Here is a 17,943-nt window from a genome sequence, read left to right on the forward strand (position 1 = left end):
AACTCAGAAATTGGGCTCTGACTTCAGCCTGGAGTAACTAAACAAACTGTACAGAAGCAGTTTCTCTTGTCATTTACAACACTACACTGGAAGAGCTGTTTCTGTTTTCAGAACTTTTAAATCCTTCTCACATCTGTTAGTCCAGTGCTGAAAACTGCACACAAGGCTTTACAAGAAGCAGGGATTGGTGCTCATCTGTTGGAGATGCCACCTCTCAGTAATCCACATGTGGAGTCTCCTCTTCTGGTTGAGAAAGTGTTTGTTGAGGAGAATCTGAACTTAACAGGATGTTACACTTAATCTTGTTTCTCTTTATAGAAAAAGCTACAAATGAATATAACACCAGCGAGGACTGGGGGCTTATTATGGATATCTGTGACAAAGTTGGAAGTACTCCCAATGGGTAAGCTGGATCCACATCACAATGTAGCAATGCATGTTCAAGGGAAGAAAACCACCATTTCAGAGGGAAGGTGTCTCAAAATGCTGGTCGTAATCAGCTATGCACAAAGCACTCTCAGCCTGACTCTTCTGCAGGCTCCACAGATACGTGGAGTTGGCTTTAAAATTCTTTGAAAGAAATGTTCCAGCAGGATTTCTAGTAGAGCTGTTAGTGAATGTTGAGTGCATTCCAGTTTGTATGGAGCTTTGCACAGTAGGCCAAGTTGTTCATATTTAATGCTCTTGCATACATTTTGAGAAGCAACTGTGCCAGCAGGAAAAGGGAACTAGTTTCTGTGCAGAAAATGATCTTGCTGGGACAGTTAGCTGCTTGTGATGAGCAATTTGTTGGTGTTTATTTATCAGGAGGAATGGGACTGGGGGAGGAGAAAAGGGTGAAAAAATGGAGATCAGGACACCAATCAGTCTGAACTTACTTAGGCTGAGGGGGTAATACTGAAACATAAGTGGTAGCTCAGTGAGTCTTTAATGGCCAGAATTATTTGCTGAATTTTAAGGTAATCTTTTTGAGTAATAACATGTTTTAAATTGTGAAGTAAACTTGAGTTAGTGCGTAGGCTGAATTCCTAAGTGAGCTTAGAATTTTTGTGCCTTAGATGTAGAGTTTCAGATTACTACACTGAGAAAATTCTGGGTTGCTTTTTTAATATTACGATTAATTATCTCCAATGGGGATCAATAGCAAATCTATTAAATCTGGGTGTCTTTAGTCCTGAAGGGGAAAAAAAATGTAGTGTCCTTTTAGCCCCTTATTAAAAACCTGTTTTATTGCCAAAAGACTTGTGTAGAAGAACCTGATTTAAATCTACTTAGGTTGGAGGAAGGGAGATGGTAAAAAATTCAGGTGTTTTTGTTTTTCTTAAATTACACATGCAAGATAACTTAAATCTTAATGTGTATTTTTGTCTATACAAGAACATTCTGAATTCTGAATTTTACATGCCATGACCACTAGTATTTTACTTTGATTTTGTGTGGTTTTCTTCCTTCCTGTCCTTCACTAAGAGCCCTGAAAATAATAAATATTGTTGTCTACCCTTAAATATATAGCTTAGTAACAGGTATGTTGTCTTTGTTGGATTTTTTGTGTATTAACTATGCCCAAACATACTCACTGTTAGGATGAAAACCAAACTTCTCTGGCTCTGTGCACATCAAGTGACTTAGAACAATAGGACTGGAGCACTAAACCAGGGCACTTGGTTCTGAAGCCACTGCATCCACCCGCTTTGCAGCTTATGGTGTTTGGGGTTTTTTTCCCCCCCCCTTCAGAACAGGTTCAATCTCTTCCCCCAAGCTTCATATCCACACCAGTATTGGTGTAAGTTTGTCTGCAAATTCTGTCACTGGCTCTGCCTGCCACGGCTCCTTGAGAGGCTGGAGAACACTTGGTGTGCACAGAGGATCTGGTTTAGTTCCTTCCAAAAGGAAATTAATTTGTGTGCACAAAACTCTACTGTGAACTAAAGGTGAAGCACATGGGAACGATCATAAAACTTGTTTCAAAATGTAAATATAGATGCAGTTCATGATCTTACTTACTGTCGTGACATAAAATCTTTCTCACTGCTGTACACAGGATGCATCCAACCTGGCATCTTTTCAAACAGATCATTGAAACAAACATCTTCTGTAATGTTAACAGTGAAACAGTTTTGGTTTCATTTCTGCATGGGCTTTTTTAAGCTTTGCCAAGAGTTGCAATTCCATGATGACTTGAGAATAGCAGAAGAGAGAATGTACATTCAAGAGGGTTGTCAAATATTTCTTTTTGTCCCTTGTGTGAGCGATTCCTGGTGACTCTGATCTGAATGGTGATTTGGCTGAAAACTAACATGCTCAGTTCCTTGAGTTCCTGGATCCAGGCACTGCCTGACTGCTGAAGCCTCATTCCAGGAAGGAAGGAGACTGCATTGCCACAGGACTGGGACAGAAGGTGTTTTGTTTGGCCCACACCTTTCATCAGTGGCTTTCACTTGTGCCTGCTTCAAGTGACCAGGGAACCAGAGCCTTGGTGGTGAAGAGCAGAGGTTGTTGGAGCTGAGATGGCAGGGGGACATGGAGGAAAGCAGCCTTGTAGGGACATGCCTCTGCTTTGACAGTAGAGCAGCACCAACCTACTGCAAGGGACACACTGGCTGTAAAGATGATGCATTACAGAGAGATTTCATGTTTTGGGGGTTCAAAATAAGTGTTCATGAAGCTTCATGAGTGCCTCAGCCCATGTAGCTCATGCAAGCTGTTAATACTCATTTAAAGTATGAAACCCCTTAGTAGAGTAACATCTAGATCTAGGGTGCTCATCGTTGTTCTGTAATTATCTCAGATTTTGGTGAAACAAATTATAAAATCTGTGTGTCCTTGGTGTCTTGAAAATGGGATCCAAGAGCTGATAACTTGTGAGCATGACTTGGGAATTAAATCCATGGAGACCCTTCACAGTAGCCAGTAAAATAACCATGTAACTTAATCATCGCTGCTCCTCATTTTTTGTTTTAAATGTAGATATTTCACCCTTTGTCTATTAAAAATCCATTTCCTCGACCTAATGGCAATTGCTCCCTTTGTGCCCTGTCAGCAGTTGTATGGAAATTGATACAAAATGACAGTTTAAAAATGGAATCTGTTCCAATCCAATGCACATATAAGAGCAAACAAATTGTTAAATATTTTTTCCAAACTAGCTCTGGGAAAAGTTTAGGTTCCTTTCTTTTGTTTGTTTCAATAGACCCTGTTTTGTTTGCTTAAAACTGGAGTGTCTGGTGTCCTTCATTCTGCAGGCCATGTCAGTCACATCTGTCACTAATAGTTTCTTTGTTCCTGTTGCAGAGCAAAGGATTGCCTTAAAGCCATCATGAAAAGAGTAAACCATAAAGTTCCCCATGTGGCTTTGCAAGCACTTACAGTGAGTAGCTGATCACTATTTTCAAGAAGCTTTGTATTCTTTTATGTAACACAGCTATGAAATCTGTGCTGAGCAGTAAACGTGCACTGGTGCCTTTACAGATCTTCAGTAGAAGTCAGTGAGAGTGTGCATGCTGAACAGAGGACTAAATTTAACTCTTTTTTAAATGTATGCTTTTATTTTGGCTTATTTTCATTGTAACACATTTTCACAATTGTGTTTCTCTTGTCAGCTTTTAGGAGCCTGTGTATCAAACTGTGGAAAAATATTTCACTTAGAAGTATGTTCTCGGGATTTCGCTAGTGAAGCTCGAGGTATAATAAATAAGGTAATTTTTTAATGACATTAAATACGGGGGCAGAATTATTTGGGTAACTTCTTTGCATAGCAAAGAATTAGAAAGACTAATGTTCTAATTCATCTGTGTTTTCTCATTCTGGTGCAGTTGCAGATACAGCTGTTTGTCTTGTCACTGTACTTGAATTTTTACTAAGACAATACAATACATTAAAGAAGTGACAGGCTGACAATACCTACTCCAAATCCTTACAAAATTCCATGAGCAATTTTAATTAAAATCTGTGGCTCTTCCTAAGCTTAATTAATTTGATAATGGTGAAGACAGTTTGTCTTGAAGAGAGTTTTTATTTGGCTTGAATGAAATTTGTGGGCTGAAGGGAAAAGGGAAAACTGTGAGAAAACCTTTTACAAGGAAAAGGATAAAATCTTCAGAGAACTTTCTTACTTTCCAGAGATTCTCAGAATGCTAAATGAGGAGGTAACCAAGAGAGGAAGACCTTAATGGTTAAGGTCAAGCAGCTGTGATGGGATCTAAATCTGGATGTAATGAATTGAATAAGCAGAAACAGCTTTCCCCTAATTACTGCTCCAGTTGAAGACAAAAATGGTTAAAAAGAAGTCAGTCTTCAAATATATGGGAGGCCTGGAATCATCAGAGGTGGAGCAAAGCAATTAAGGAAACTAATAAAATTGCTGGGAAGCAAAATGAGTTCACAGCTCTTCTGTTTCTTGCTTTGTAGGGAAAAATAGGTCTTGAAGTCCTCCCCTTTGTTCTCATTAGTCAGGGTCCATTCTGAAATAGGACATTGACCTTCATGGTCTGACAGCACTTGTGGATGTAAAACCAAACCTTTAATCCCACTGAAGAATGGTCTACTGGAGCATAATTTGTTTTGTTGCTGGGGAATGCTTATGTTTTACCCCTGTTCCTGGTCCACTTGGACCTCTTTATTCTTCAGAGGGCAGATAAAATTGTAATTTCTCCCTATTCTCCAAAAGAAAATTAGTTCAGACAAGTGTAACAAATGTCTTTGTGCTGATACTGAGCCTATCAAGCTACATCTCTTCTTTCAATGAAATGCATGCTTGAGCCCAAACCTGTCCATGTTATTATTATGTTCAGTGTATGTTTTCATGTGAGGCACAGGCTCAGGATGGGATTTGAGCCATACTCAAGGGAGAAGGTTTGGCCAGGCATTGCATTTCTGCAGTCCAGGCTCTTATCCATACAAACCAAAGGAAGCAGCTGTAGGTGAGCCCAGCAGCCCCAGAACCCTTATTCACCAGTAAGTGTCTGAGGTTGGTTTGGATGCTTTGGGTTCAAACTATAGTCTTTATCAACTGTCAACAAAACCAGTAAGTGTGTGAAGTTTGAAGTGCTTTGGTCCATCTTCTACCCTCGTAGTGTTGATGTTACCTCCACATATTTTAGCTGCTCTATTGAAGAGTTGCTAGTTTTGCTCTGATTAATTTTTTAAGGCTATTACATGATTCCAAGTTGAACAGCAGCTGATGCTTGGTGTCACTGAGGTGTTCTCTAAAGGGTGTTCTTTAGCCATACAGCAGAGTAATACATGACTGACCTGCTTTTCTGCAGGTGGATTATCACTTTGGATTAGGCTGTTAGCATGTAAAGTTTGCACTTTTGAATGAAGTCAGGGGTCCTGTGTGGATTTAGAGTAGCTGTAAATCCTGTGAAGGAAGGGGAACTGTAGAGGCTCTTCAGTGCAAGAGGCCAGAGAAGAATGTGGGATCCAGGGGAGCTGCAGACAGAGCACGAGCTTGATCCTGGTTTTTCCCCACTCCAGCCAAATACCTTCCTTTTCCAGACTGTGTCCCTGCACCTCAGTTCTCCATAAATCCCTAATTCCTTTTTTGTGGGAGTCTCTGATCAAGGAAACATACATACATAGATATGTGTATACAGAGATGGTACAAAGATCAGATTTTTGTGAGGTTCTGTCAGCTGAGGAGTCAGCAGGGAGGAGTGTGTTCTGGTATGTGAGGAGAAGATAGCAGAGATTGTACAAGGTAGAAAAGGGGAATGGTCTAATATAAGATACTATCCTTCCCTACAAGATAAACTTCTGGGGTTGGGAGGGGAATGACAATACAAATTAGAAGTCATGAAAACATAGGTAAAATATAAGGTTACTGCCACAGAAGTGCAGAAAAGTTAGGGTATGTGTGGTAGACAGCCTGAATCTCTCAAAAAATGTTGAGGTTAAAGCATGGGTTACATTGGAAAAGTCAGAAAGCTCGTCAGTCTTCTTCCTTAACCATCTAAAAAGGACTCCACTAAAATAACAGCAGTGTAGGCAGGTGAGCTGCCTGCAAGAGCTAAGCTTTTGATTCAGAGGACTGTGATTATTGGAGGATCCCAGATTTAACATAATCAGTTGTTTGGTAGAACCAGGGAAGTCTGAAGTGCCTGCAGTGTGTTGCTGCTTGGAGGTCTTTAAAGGTGGTGGAAACAGCTATGCCAGCTTCCCAGTGAGAGGGTGATGCTCCAGAGGCTGAGCATGTTATCTTTAGTATCAGAATCAGTATACAAAAAAAGACTATATGTTCTAGACTCCGTGTTCCAAATTTTCTCAATCAAGAAAATTATCAGTTATTAAGGGTGTTTATAGTAAAATGGTTTTGGTAGCAAAGCTTTACTCAGAGGGGACAACTGTTTCTGTTCATTTTGAGGTACAATCATTTTCTGTGCAATTTTGTCTTCTAGGCTCATCCGAAAGTATCTGAAAAGCTAAAAGCTCTAATGGTGGAGTGGTCAGAAGAATTTCAGAAGGACCCTCAGTGTAGCTTAATATCTGCAACTATTAAATCTCTGAAAGAAGAAGGTGTAACTTTTCCTGCAGCTGGGTCGCAGGTAAAAGCTGCTTTGGGGCAAGTGGTTCTGTTAGTGAGCATGTGGCAGTGAACACATGAAAAGCTGTCCAAGTGAGATCTTTCCTTATCAGAGGGGAGTAGGATCCTTGTTGTTGGAATGCTGAGGTTCACTTCTATTCATTCTCCTTTTTTATATCCATGCCTTCCTAAGAAAAGTAAGAACAGACTCAAGGTTATTTTGTGCCGCCCTCATGAGTCGTTTCATTTTACATCCTTCTTTCCTTCTGATCATTTTTAGAACTTCATTGAGCTGTCAGCACCTTAAATCCAAGCAATTCTACACCCACAGTGTGTACTTGGTGTTTCATGCTTCTAATTGCTGACGTGGAGCACATAGCTTCATTTTTCTTGACACAGCCTCACTAAACAAAGGGCAGTCTCTGGAATGGAGACACTTTTTCGAAGATCATCTGTGCTGTACTTTCCTTTTCCAAGTCCCCATTTCTTTTTCATGCAGTTACATGTCCTTATCAGGGATTGTCCTGACTCTGCAGTAGCTAGGGCACTCTTCAGACGTAACCTCTCACACTTTGTGTTTTACTTCTGGGAGTGTATTATGTCTAATCATCAAATATGATGACAGGTATGTTTTTTTCCTACACTTTATTATTGATGATTCTAAATATATTCATGTTAATGATGGGTCAGGTGAAGATCAGATCTGAAAATTAGAACCACAGGTTCTATTACATATTCCTTACATGAAGTTTTCTTTTCTCTGTATTAAACACAGAAGGATTTTTTTACTTTTACAATCTTTCCTTCCTCCACAAAGGTGTTTTCAGTTCTAAATCTAGGATATGTGTTAAAACATATGGCCTAAACATGGAAGATGTAGAGTACTGGAACCAGTTATGCTTCCTTGTCTACAAATACCTATTAAATGACATCTTGATGTTTTTACCTCATATACTGCACTTCAAACAAGCAAAGCTGAGGTTTATTAGTATTTGTTGAACTCACACAGGTTTGTTATCTAGGACCATTGAGAACTCCTGGACACAGCTAGTGTCCAAAACTAGGTTTGTTTGGGAAGACTTCCTGTTTGGAATGAAAAATCTGAGAATGATTTCACTGTGCTGTTGTGGAGACTCATAAGTCAGCAGCTCTCAGTTTGATGTCCATTTGCTCTTCCTTCCCTCTGCCCCACAAGCAGAGGCAGAGGGTGACTTTTTTGCTCTGATATGGAGAGAGATCTCCTTTTCCAGCCAGTCCAGCTGCTGCTTCAATGACACAGGACTCCAAAGAGCCTTTCTTCTCTGCTAGAGGAGTGGAGAGGAAAGGTGGATGGAGCAGTCATTTCAATGAGTACTTTCACTTTAATAGATGAGACTAAAATAGTTATTTAAATTAGATCAGTTACTTAAATGAGGTCTGATTATTTGTTTTGCTTTGTTCCTTGCTGAAAACCAAATAAAATCTGGCTGGGATTCTGAAGCATGGCAGTTTTTTTTCTTCTAGAAGGTCACTTTGATTCAGTAGTGAAATGCTGCACTGAGACAGCTAACCAGGAACAACTTAGCACTAATATTTGAAAGTATATAATTATAGAGCTTTCTTTTTCATTTGTAACCTGAACTTCCTCTATTGTTACCATATTTGCAGGCTACCACAACTGCTGCCAAGAATGGCTCCTCATTAAGTAAAAACAAAGAAGATGAAGATATAGCAAAAGGTAAACTGCTGGTCACAGCCTGGTGCTTTAGAAGCTTTGTTAAAATGCACAGAAATAGGAAATTGCACAGAACTGAAAACAAGGATGCAGCAGGTTGGAAATCAGGATACTGTATCATTCAAGGTGTTTTCCTGCTGGACAAGGATTTGGGGTGGGATATGTTCTTCTCCATCACAGAGCCATTAGCATTGTGTGGTGACTGCTTTCTCTCCACTGAGCTTGGTCTCTTCCCTTCTGCACCCACAGGTTTTATTTCAAGCCTACGTTTTGATCTTTTAACAAAATGGGAACATTTTAAATGTTCTGTTCTTTTTCCTCTCTGTTGCATATAGTTGTTGCTCAGATGTGACAGTGGAGAACTTGTCAATGTTTCTGGTCCTGCTAATGATGCTGCTGACATTAATGTGTGCACTGCTTCAAGAAGTGGGCTGTACTTTGGGGAGCAGAGGGGTTTTAAAATATTCCATAACTTGTGCATGGTTACATCTGGTCTTTTAATCCTGTTGCAGGACATAGTAAAGCTGTTGAGATGTGCAATATAGCTAGCAGTTTGGAGCAAAGATTTTCAACCTAAAATATGAGAGAGGCAATTACAGAATGTGTTTATAGTATAGCCTATAAATATTTCCTACTATGATTAGGAAAGCAAACCGTCTTTGTATACAGCAATAAAATACACAGCCTGCTTCTTTTTCTTCCCCTAATTGTAGCTATTGAATTGTCCTTGCAAGAGCAGAAACAGCAACAAATGGAAACTAAATCCTTGTACCCATCAGCAGAGATTCAGCAGAACAACCAGAACTCGAGGAAGGTGCGAGCTCTGTATGACTTTGAAGCTGTCGAGGACAATGAGCTCACCTTCAAAAGTGGAGAGATTATTTTTGTTTTGGATGACAGGTATATTATACTCTGAAGATGCCCTTATTCCAGAACTGTTGTTTTCTCACCATAGCAAATTTTTCCTCTGATGCTTTTTTCCCCCACAGAAGTGTAGATTGTCACTCTGGCCTTCCCTCAGATCCCTTTATCTTCCTCTGTTCTTTCCATACCCCAAGCTTTTGAACTCCAGTCCTTTTTGGTGCAAGGAGCAGCTCACCATGTTGCACTGGGTATTTCATGCTGTGGGTTGAGTCCAGTTTGTTTATAGTTTTTAAGATACATGTTAGATATGTCATAAGAATATACATATGCTTTCCAGGGCTAAATTCTGGCTACTTACAGAAATGGTTAAATCTCTGGCTGTCACCTGTCATATTTGCTAAGAATAAAACTAAAGAAAAAAACCTGAAGATAATGATTGTTGTAATCACCTTTGCCCCACAGACAGCCAAGAAGCAGAACTTCTTCCCTGCTAATGTTTTTTCTAGTTCAATAGACTGTGAGAGATCAATGCTATTTCACACAGAATCTCTTAGGTTGGAAAAGACCTTCAAGATCATAGAGTCCAACCATTAATTTCTACTAATGCTAGTCCTCACTTGTGTGCTTCTTGGGAGCTTTTAGATGAAGCTGTAATGAGCTATCATCTAATCAGGCTACAGGACTGAAGAGTTGTGTTCAATTTTGAGTGACTGCTACTAAGTGATTTTATTTCCCCTGGTCCCTCTGCCCCAGCTCCTGTCTTTGGCTTTGTTCATCATCTCTACCAGTGTTCTCCTTTGCCTCTGTTACCAGATATACAGGGAAGCAGAGCATTAAATATCACAAGTTTTCTGTCAAAAGCCCAAAATATGTCCCTGACACGAGCATTAGTGTTCATTGTTTTGTAATGCATCTTTATTTCCCCAGTGATGCCAACTGGTGGAAAGGTGAGAATCACAGAGGAGTAGGACTGTTCCCATCTAATTTTGTGACTTCTGACTTAAACGTGGAACCTGAGGCAGGTAAGTTAGCTACTAAAAGCTGACAGGTTATTTTAGAAAGGAGGGCTTGTGGTGGAACTACTAATTAGCCCCTCAGCAAAATAATGTCCTGCAACCAGCCCAAGGAAAGAACTGAGAGAGAAATATTCTGCCCTTGTTTCAGCACCACTGCTCCTGATTCCCTTTTGAGTTGTTACCTTCTTCCTGCTACAGAAATTCAGTTCCATTTACCACAATTCTTTGTCAGTAACAAAGCACAAATGAATCCAGGAACTTGCCATTTCAAATGTCAAACCTCTTTTCAGACATCAGTCCTAGTACAGAGCAACATTCATACCCATGTCAGTGGTTTGTAGGAATCACATTGTGAGCTTTATTCATGCTGGTGATACCAAAATAAATCTTAACACTTACGACTTGGCTAAAAGGAGCTGTAGATGTGTTGGAGGTGTTTTTAGATGTTGGTATGACTCTAGAGTCTTCCCTTGCTGGGCCTAGGTTCATACTCAGGCTAACAGCCCAAGGGAAGCAGCTTGTCAGAACATTTTCCAGGCAAACCCATTTTCCTTTCTCCAGCAGCAAGGCACGTCAGTGCCTGAAGTACTTATTCAAATTTCTCTCTCATTTAAAGAGACAAAATGTATATTTCAAGTTACCACAGTAACACAGCTGCAGAAAAGAAACCAATGTTTGTTCTTTCAGCAACTGTGGATAAAAATTCTGCTCCTGAGGATACTACAGAAGAAATTAAGAAAGCAGAACCTGAGCCAGTTTATATAGATGAGGTATGCAGTCACTTTCAATCTAAAAAATGCTGAGACTTTATGTTGGTTGAAACTGTCTTTTGTTACTGAATGTTAGCAGATAATTCTTTTTATATGAAAAAGGACTTTTTTTTCTTCTTTGAAAAATGAAACAATCTCTGCCATGCTTCAGAAATTCCTGTTCTGAATCTTCTGTTCATCTTTCAGGATAAGATGGATAAAACATTGCAGGTGCTTCAGAGTATAGATCCTACAGATTTAAAGCTTGATTCTCCAGATCTTCTAGACTCAGAAGGTACTTAGAGCACTATGTTAGCTGGTTTTTGTATTTCTTCTTACAATTGCCTTCTGTGAATTGAGCTGGTATTTCTTTTGCCTTGATTTTAAGCTCAGAGAAACCCTGGCCTGTGCTCACAGTGTGCCGTAGCACAGCTTATGTCTCAGTGGGAGCTGTATGTATAACTGAATTTTCTAATAGTTGCCAAGCCAACTCCGTGTTTAGCAGAGTAATTTGCATAACTTCCAGCTAGTGCTCAAGGCCTGATCTTTGCAAGATCTATCCACTTTGCACTTTCCAATTCCTTATGCTGTCTTTGTGTACTTGGATAAAGTATTTTTTACTTTAACTTTCAGCATTTAAACGGTTTAACATTTAAACTTCCAATTGTGCAAGACATTACCTTGATGCTTTTGTCTCCACAGATATTTGTCAGCAGATGGGACCAATGATAGATGAAAAACTAGAAGAGATAGATAGGTGAGCCACAATGCAGCTCCTGCATTAGTTACTGGCATTTACTTGAAATTGTGCCTTTGTGTTTTTGGTTTTTTGTACATTGTTTATCTCCCAAGCTAGAAAACCTTGCCAGAAAGTAATGCTTGACAAATCTACCTTTATTTTTTAATACTTAGGCACCAAGGTCCCAGGATGGGTACTAAGGTTTGATTGCTGCTCTCCTGGGTGCATTTGACTTAGTGTTTTTTGACTGTAGCCTTTTGCAGTCTGTCTGGAGCTTGGTATGTCCAGTCTGCTGCTGAGTGTTTTCCCTGACAGTGACATCTGTTCAACAGTAGCTTCACATCTTCCCCCTCAGCCTCTTAGGGGTGTTTGAGGGTGAAAAGAAAAGGTAACTGACCCCTGTGGAGCTGCCTGCCTTCTTGCAGCTGGGGAGGAGTAGGTGTTCACCACTTGGACTGTCCTCCCAGTCCCATTGCTGTAGGAAACTGGTGTAAGGGGCAGAAGGGCAGTGTTACAAGAGAGATGTGTAAGAAATCTGTCCTCTACTTTGTCAGGTTTTTCTCTTGCCTATTCAAAACTGTTCAATGAACCACCTTTTTTACTAGATGTTGGAGAAAATCAGTGTTTTGCACTTATTTCTTTGGCAACAGAAAGCATTCGGAATTATCAGAATTAAATGTGAAAGTTCTAGAAGCCCTGGAGCTCTACAACAAACTGATGAATGAAACACCGATGTATTCGGCCTACTCAAAACTCCACCACCCTGCACAATACCCACCTACATCTTCTGGTGTTTCAGTGCAGGTCAGTACTCCTCTCTGGAAATAGAGATCTTCCTAATATAGATTTCTATTAAAAAAGATGACAGCAGAAATGAAGCGTGTGCTTTCTTGCTAGCCTTACCAACAAGCTGACATTGCCTGGTGACTTCTTACAGCCTTGAGGATAAAATGCCATGTAGGCACTAGAACAGAATCCTTCAATCTGCAGTTACCTGCTTGTGCAGTCAAATGTAGTAGTTAATTTTGCTCTACTTAACAGAAAGCTGCTGTATTGAAAATATAAAAAAGGTTCCTTCCACGGTTCATTTTTTGCAGTTGGAATTGTGTGTTTCAGCATCTTGGTGGGTTTTCTTGCTGTGAGTCATGTCCTCAGGCTTCAAGTAAAATGTTGCCTTCTTACCTCATAGTGGGGATGTGAAGGAACTTTAATACTGGTGCATTAATCATAAGTGCAGTGTACTTGTGCTAAAAATAGAAACACTAGTCTGGTTTTAGCTCTTTTTTCCCCCCTTTAAGAAATGAACGTGTTGTATTAGAGGTTGGAGTTGCTCAAAACTGTAAAAGTACCTCTGTGCCATATTGATGTTTTAAGCAAACAAAAATGGAAGAAAAAAAGATATTTTAAAGATCCTTTTTGGAGAAAGCACAGAATCAGTGTTGTTACTTCAAGTGAATTTTACTTCAATGTTAATTGTTCCGTGGGAAAAGAATAGTTGCCATAGCAACTGCCAGCTCTGAAAATGTCAGTTAAAAGTAATTCCGTGTGCTTAACTCCTGGTAACGATGGAAAATTTGTTATATTTGGAGGGTAAAAAGTAATTTTAGGCAAAAGGCATCTGGAGTTTACTGTTCCTTCCAAGATGCAGGCTTCCAGTGATGAGAAACATAAGTTAATGTGAACTGTGCTGAGCTTAGCCTGGTCACTTGGTACAAAGCTGATCCTTCTGTGTCCATCTGCCATCCAAAGTCCAAACCCAGTGAGCAGAGGAGGCTTCTGCAGAGGAGGCATCTTATACCACCTGTCCTGTCTGCATTTTGAGTAAAGACTTTGCATTGTCTTAAGCTAGACATGCAAGAAACTCAAGTTCTTGCTTTCCTTTGGTGTTACAGTCTTAGAATATTCTTATGTTTTCATTTCCCAAATGTGTTAAATAGCAAATCTTGTGTGATGCTCATCTTCCTACTCAACTCCATGCATCAAAATATGCAAGGATTGAATGTTTTCAAGACAAGCCAAATGAGAGAGAAAGAAATCAGGTTTCTGGGAGGGGCAGAGGTCTTGTAAATGATACAGAAGGTTGTTCTTTCAGATGTTAATTGCTGACCTCATCAGGAGGGCATTTCTGAAAGAGGGACCTTCAGTTGAAACAAAGGATTCACACATCTTATGAGAAGTTACATGGTTTTAAAACCTTGTTGGAAAATTAATTTGTTCATTCAGCCTTTGAACCCTAAGCTGTGGTTGTGGCAGTGCTGTTCTGTGCCACATTTACTGGTATTTAATGGAGTACAAAAGGTACACAGTGTTGTTTTTTTATTTACAGTCATATCCTGTACAGCCACCTAGTGGAAACTACATGGTCCAGGGTGTTCACCAAGTCACCATGGCCCCAGGTTACAGCCTAGGACCTGACCAGATGGGGCAGCTGAGGTCTCTGCCTCAAAGCATCAATTCTTCTGGAGCAGCTCAGCCAGCTCAAGCTGCGTATTTAAGGTATCGCTTCAGCCAGCTCTTAAATCAGCTTCTTCTGATGGTGATGTTACTGCTTGTCTGGAGCTTTTGTGTTCTTGGGGTGTGCACGTAAAGCTGTTGGATCATTTTGAAAGTACACAGGTCGCTTTCGGGCTAAGCAGTGTCCTTATGTTCAAATCTGCTTCTCAGAGAGATGAAGGTGTCAGAGTTAGATTTGTTTTGCTTCGTTGCAGCCCAGGACCGGATCCTGTGCTGACGCAGCCCTACGTGAGCCAGCCCCCCAGCACAGCTGCCTACCCCCCACAGCCCCTGGGAATGTCCCTGGATATGGCAGCCTACCAGAACAACACATCGAGTCTGCCTCAAGGACCAGCTTATCCCGTGGCAGTTCCTGCTCATTCCGTTCTACAGCAACAAACAAATTACCATCAACAGCCCCTCCTTTAAAAACAAACCGGCTCGTGTTTCTGAATCCATGAATACAGGTTGCCTGACCTAGTGAATTTTGTGAGGACCTGTCACTGGTATCAAAATACATTTTCCTTTTAAGTCACCCCACCTATTGCAGAGTAAAAATACACATCAGATCTGATTGTTAAACATTTGCATGAAGACAGCTGGTGGTTTTTTGAAATAACGTCAGGTGACTCTGGGCCCTTCTTGCAGTGGCTTCAAGAAACTTGTGAATCCTAAGCTAAAAGATTGTCCACAAATAGTTTTCTTTTGAACACGTTTATGAAAACTTGAGGGAGCTAAATCCTTATTGCACACTGCTCTGGTTCTGCATTGCCTCCTCTGGTATCTTACTGTAATTCTTCTGTCCAGGTGGCTTTTAGGGAATCCCTGCTGACTTAGGCACCACCTTCCCCCAGCACGGGGACGTGTTCTGCAGAACTGGAACAGCTGGAAGAGAAAATGATTTGATACTGTGGTAGTGAGGGCCGTGGAGAAATGAGATTTTTGCAGTGCTGCCTATTAGATCTTGGGAAACTACAGGGACCTCCTGATGTGCTTCTGTTGAAGGAAAAGGGTGGGGTGTTGCCGGGGCTCGCTGGTGTCCCTTGGCAGAGGTCGTTCTGTGAGCACAAGCCTCGCAGGCCAGGGCTGTGCTCCCAGGGCTGCTTTCTTTTCTCTGCCATCATTTCCATCTCTAAATTATGATTGCAGCCAGGGAAACTCTTACACCATTTGAAAAGGTGTGTTTGACACACCGTGTAGGCAGAATGCACGTGCTTGGTGAGTGGGACTGTTCTCATCATTTGCTATAAGGAGGAGCAGGTGCCTGTGGAGAACCCATGTCCTGAGAAGGAGAATTGCCTGGGAGCTCTTGGTGGCTGAGAAAAGAAATGTGAGCATTTCTTCCCTGATGCACTTTTTTGATGGGTGGATTTTGTGCAAGAGGAGCAGATAAACTGAATTATCTTTCAGGAATGTGGGATTTCTTTCTTTTATTCAAACCTCTGAAAAAAATAACTTCCTTCTCCTCCTGTTTACCTGCTCACTTTAGCAGTCATATTTATACCTATTTTAGCAATTTCATGGTGAGTAATAATCTGTAGATTGGGAAAATAATGGAAGCAAGTTACTGATAAAAAGATCTTGATTAAATGGATGTAACTCCCAGGTGTCTAAATAAGTGAATTTTCTACCAAATGAGAACTGTCAGCTTGGAGGCTGTTGTTGAGTAATAACCCCCCCTTCACTCAGTGCCACCTCCATTCCTTTTACCTTTCAGTTAATTATTTAGTATCATGACCTTATTCATTTGCAGCCTCTTGCTTCTGCAGTATGATATTCAGTACCTCCTCCTTAAACCATTTTTTTAATTTAAATGTGTGCAATTGGAAGGAAGCTTTTGTCTTTCCTTTTGACATGACTTTAATTTGCCTTCATCCTTCCCCCCCCCTCGAAAGTCATTTGGTATAAATAACACATGTTGCAATACTGAAGCATTTTGACAAGTTGTTCTTTAAGAGAAATAATATCAATGCTGCTCTTCAAAATTCTTATTGTTTTGAGATTTATTTTTTTTTTGTAAGAGTTGTTAAGAATGTTAGGAGTTGACTTTGTTCCAAGTTGGTGTGTAGTCAGACTAAACCTTGCTGTCTTTTGTAGATCCTCTGTGTTTGTTAGTAGATTGAGACTAAGGTAGGTTTTTTTATTGGATTCAAAGCTTTGGTCCAACAGAAATATTGAGTATCTGAAATTGGGATGGTTAGATGTGCTTTAATTATGTTCAGTTCATTATTAAATATAAATAATGTACATACTCATTTGTCTGAGATTTTCTACACAGCTACATGTGCGCGCACTGTCGAAGCCTGACATTTTATAAAAGCAGGATTTGTCATTCTGTCATCTCTTATATTCCTAATTCTGTGATATGCAACTTGTAGATAGTGTAAAATAATTTAATTATTATTAAAATAGTGTATTTAGAGGGTTTTGGTGTTAATAGGATCTGTTTTTTCTCTTCCATACTTCTCTACATTATCATATTTATTTTTAAGGCCTGATTGTAACTGAACATGCTGCCAAAGGATTTATCTAACTTGGGATTTCTACATTAGGTTTCTACCTTCTGTTTTATATCAGGAATCAATGGTAGAGAACCTCTGCTTTTTCATGTAAACTCTTGATGGTTAACATAGAAATTTGTGTGACTTTATAATGAGAATTTTATTGTAATATATTTGTTCGGTGAGTGTTGGGAAATATCAATACTAGATCAATTTTTTTCTAGTATGAGTTGGCAACGTGTTTTGTCTAAGTTATAGTCAGGTAAAAGCAGCAGTTGGGTTTGTCTGTAGTGTGACCACAGAGATGTGTTTGGAGAAGCTCTGCTCTTTCCTACAGCCTGGGTGTGACAAACGCCTCGTCGGTTTCGTTTGGTTCAGAAATCACAATGTTAAACCATAGTTGTGTTTGTGACAAGCAAAACTCTAAGGGAATGTTCTGTGTTGGTTTCACTTCAGGTCTTGTTGGTAGATGGCCATGGGCCTGTGTCATTCTTTTGGAGGCTGCCCCTCAGAAAGGGGAGCTGAGGGGGCCCTGGCTGCAGCTGCAATCTCTTACAGGAGTTATTTTCTGATAGGAAGGGTTTGGGGTTTTTCCTTCTTTTTATCTATGCATCTTTTCTAAGAAATAACAGGCACTACTCTTGCTTACACTGAACACTGTGATGGGTCTGTTGAACGAATAACTTTTTAGAATTTATGGCTCTTACCAGTTAAATTTTAAATGAAGCTGATTCAAAATGTTTTGAATTGGTGAAAATGGAACATGAAGGAAAGGAAATAGAGCTGGGGCAGGTTCTAAGCATGGCTAGGCTGGCACAGCTCTGCTGCCTTCACCAGCACAGGGACATCTTTGGGATGGCCAGCAAGGGACGTGGCCAATGGCAGCCTCAACCTGGAGTTCAGAGCAAGCTTCTGCCTCCTGCTTTGTCCAGGGTTTGAGGGGAACATGTCCTGGGTAATAGATGTACCACAGTTCTTACAGAAAATTGTCTTAAAGAGTTTGCAGTTTGTTCTGCTGGAGTATCCATGTGGCCTCCTGTCTGCAATATGTGTGCATTGCCTTGTGTGAATAAAACAACGTTTGTTTAACAAGCCTGGGTGAAGAGTGTTCTGTTCCCCATGCAGCTCAGTCCTCACCAGGAAGGTGAGGCAAGAGCTCTGGGTGGTGTGGCCATCGAGCTCTGCCCTCAGCTCCCAGCTGTGAGCCCATCCTGGGCCTCAGCTCCTGGTGCTCCCACATAGATCAGCAAAGCCATCTCTGTTGGAGGTGGTTATTCCATGGCTGTGCTGCGCTTCCACCTCCCACCAGCTCTCCTGCTTGGGAACCAGGGCCTTGGTGCCTGAGGA

At 40.5% G+C, this 17,943-nt stretch overlaps 1 protein-coding gene across 1 annotated transcript; it reads left to right on the forward strand.

Annotated features, from left to right (window-relative positions):
* Positions 1 to 320: 320 nt before the first annotated feature.
* On the forward strand, positions 321 to 14,524 carry STAM2 (signal transducing adaptor molecule (SH3 domain and ITAM motif) 2). Its single transcript, XM_010002250.1, has 13 exons — positions 321 to 403; positions 3,292 to 3,367; positions 3,600 to 3,695; positions 6,396 to 6,542; positions 8,168 to 8,237; positions 8,948 to 9,134; positions 10,026 to 10,120; positions 10,802 to 10,884; positions 11,071 to 11,158; positions 11,566 to 11,620; positions 12,253 to 12,406; positions 13,929 to 14,098; positions 14,311 to 14,524. The coding sequence occupies exons 1-13, from the start codon at positions 366 to 368 to the stop codon at positions 14,522 to 14,524; spliced, it is 1,473 nt and encodes a 490-aa protein (XP_010000552.1). The 5' UTR covers positions 321 to 365.
* The last annotated feature ends 3,419 nt before the right edge of the window (positions 14,525 to 17,943 follow it).

The sequence above is a fragment of the Chaetura pelagica genome, unplaced genomic scaffold (assembly GCF_000747805.2).
Source record: "Chaetura pelagica isolate M959 unplaced genomic scaffold, ChaPel_1.0 scaffold677, whole genome shotgun sequence".
NCBI lineage: Eukaryota > Metazoa > Chordata > Aves > Apodiformes > Apodidae > Chaetura > Chaetura pelagica.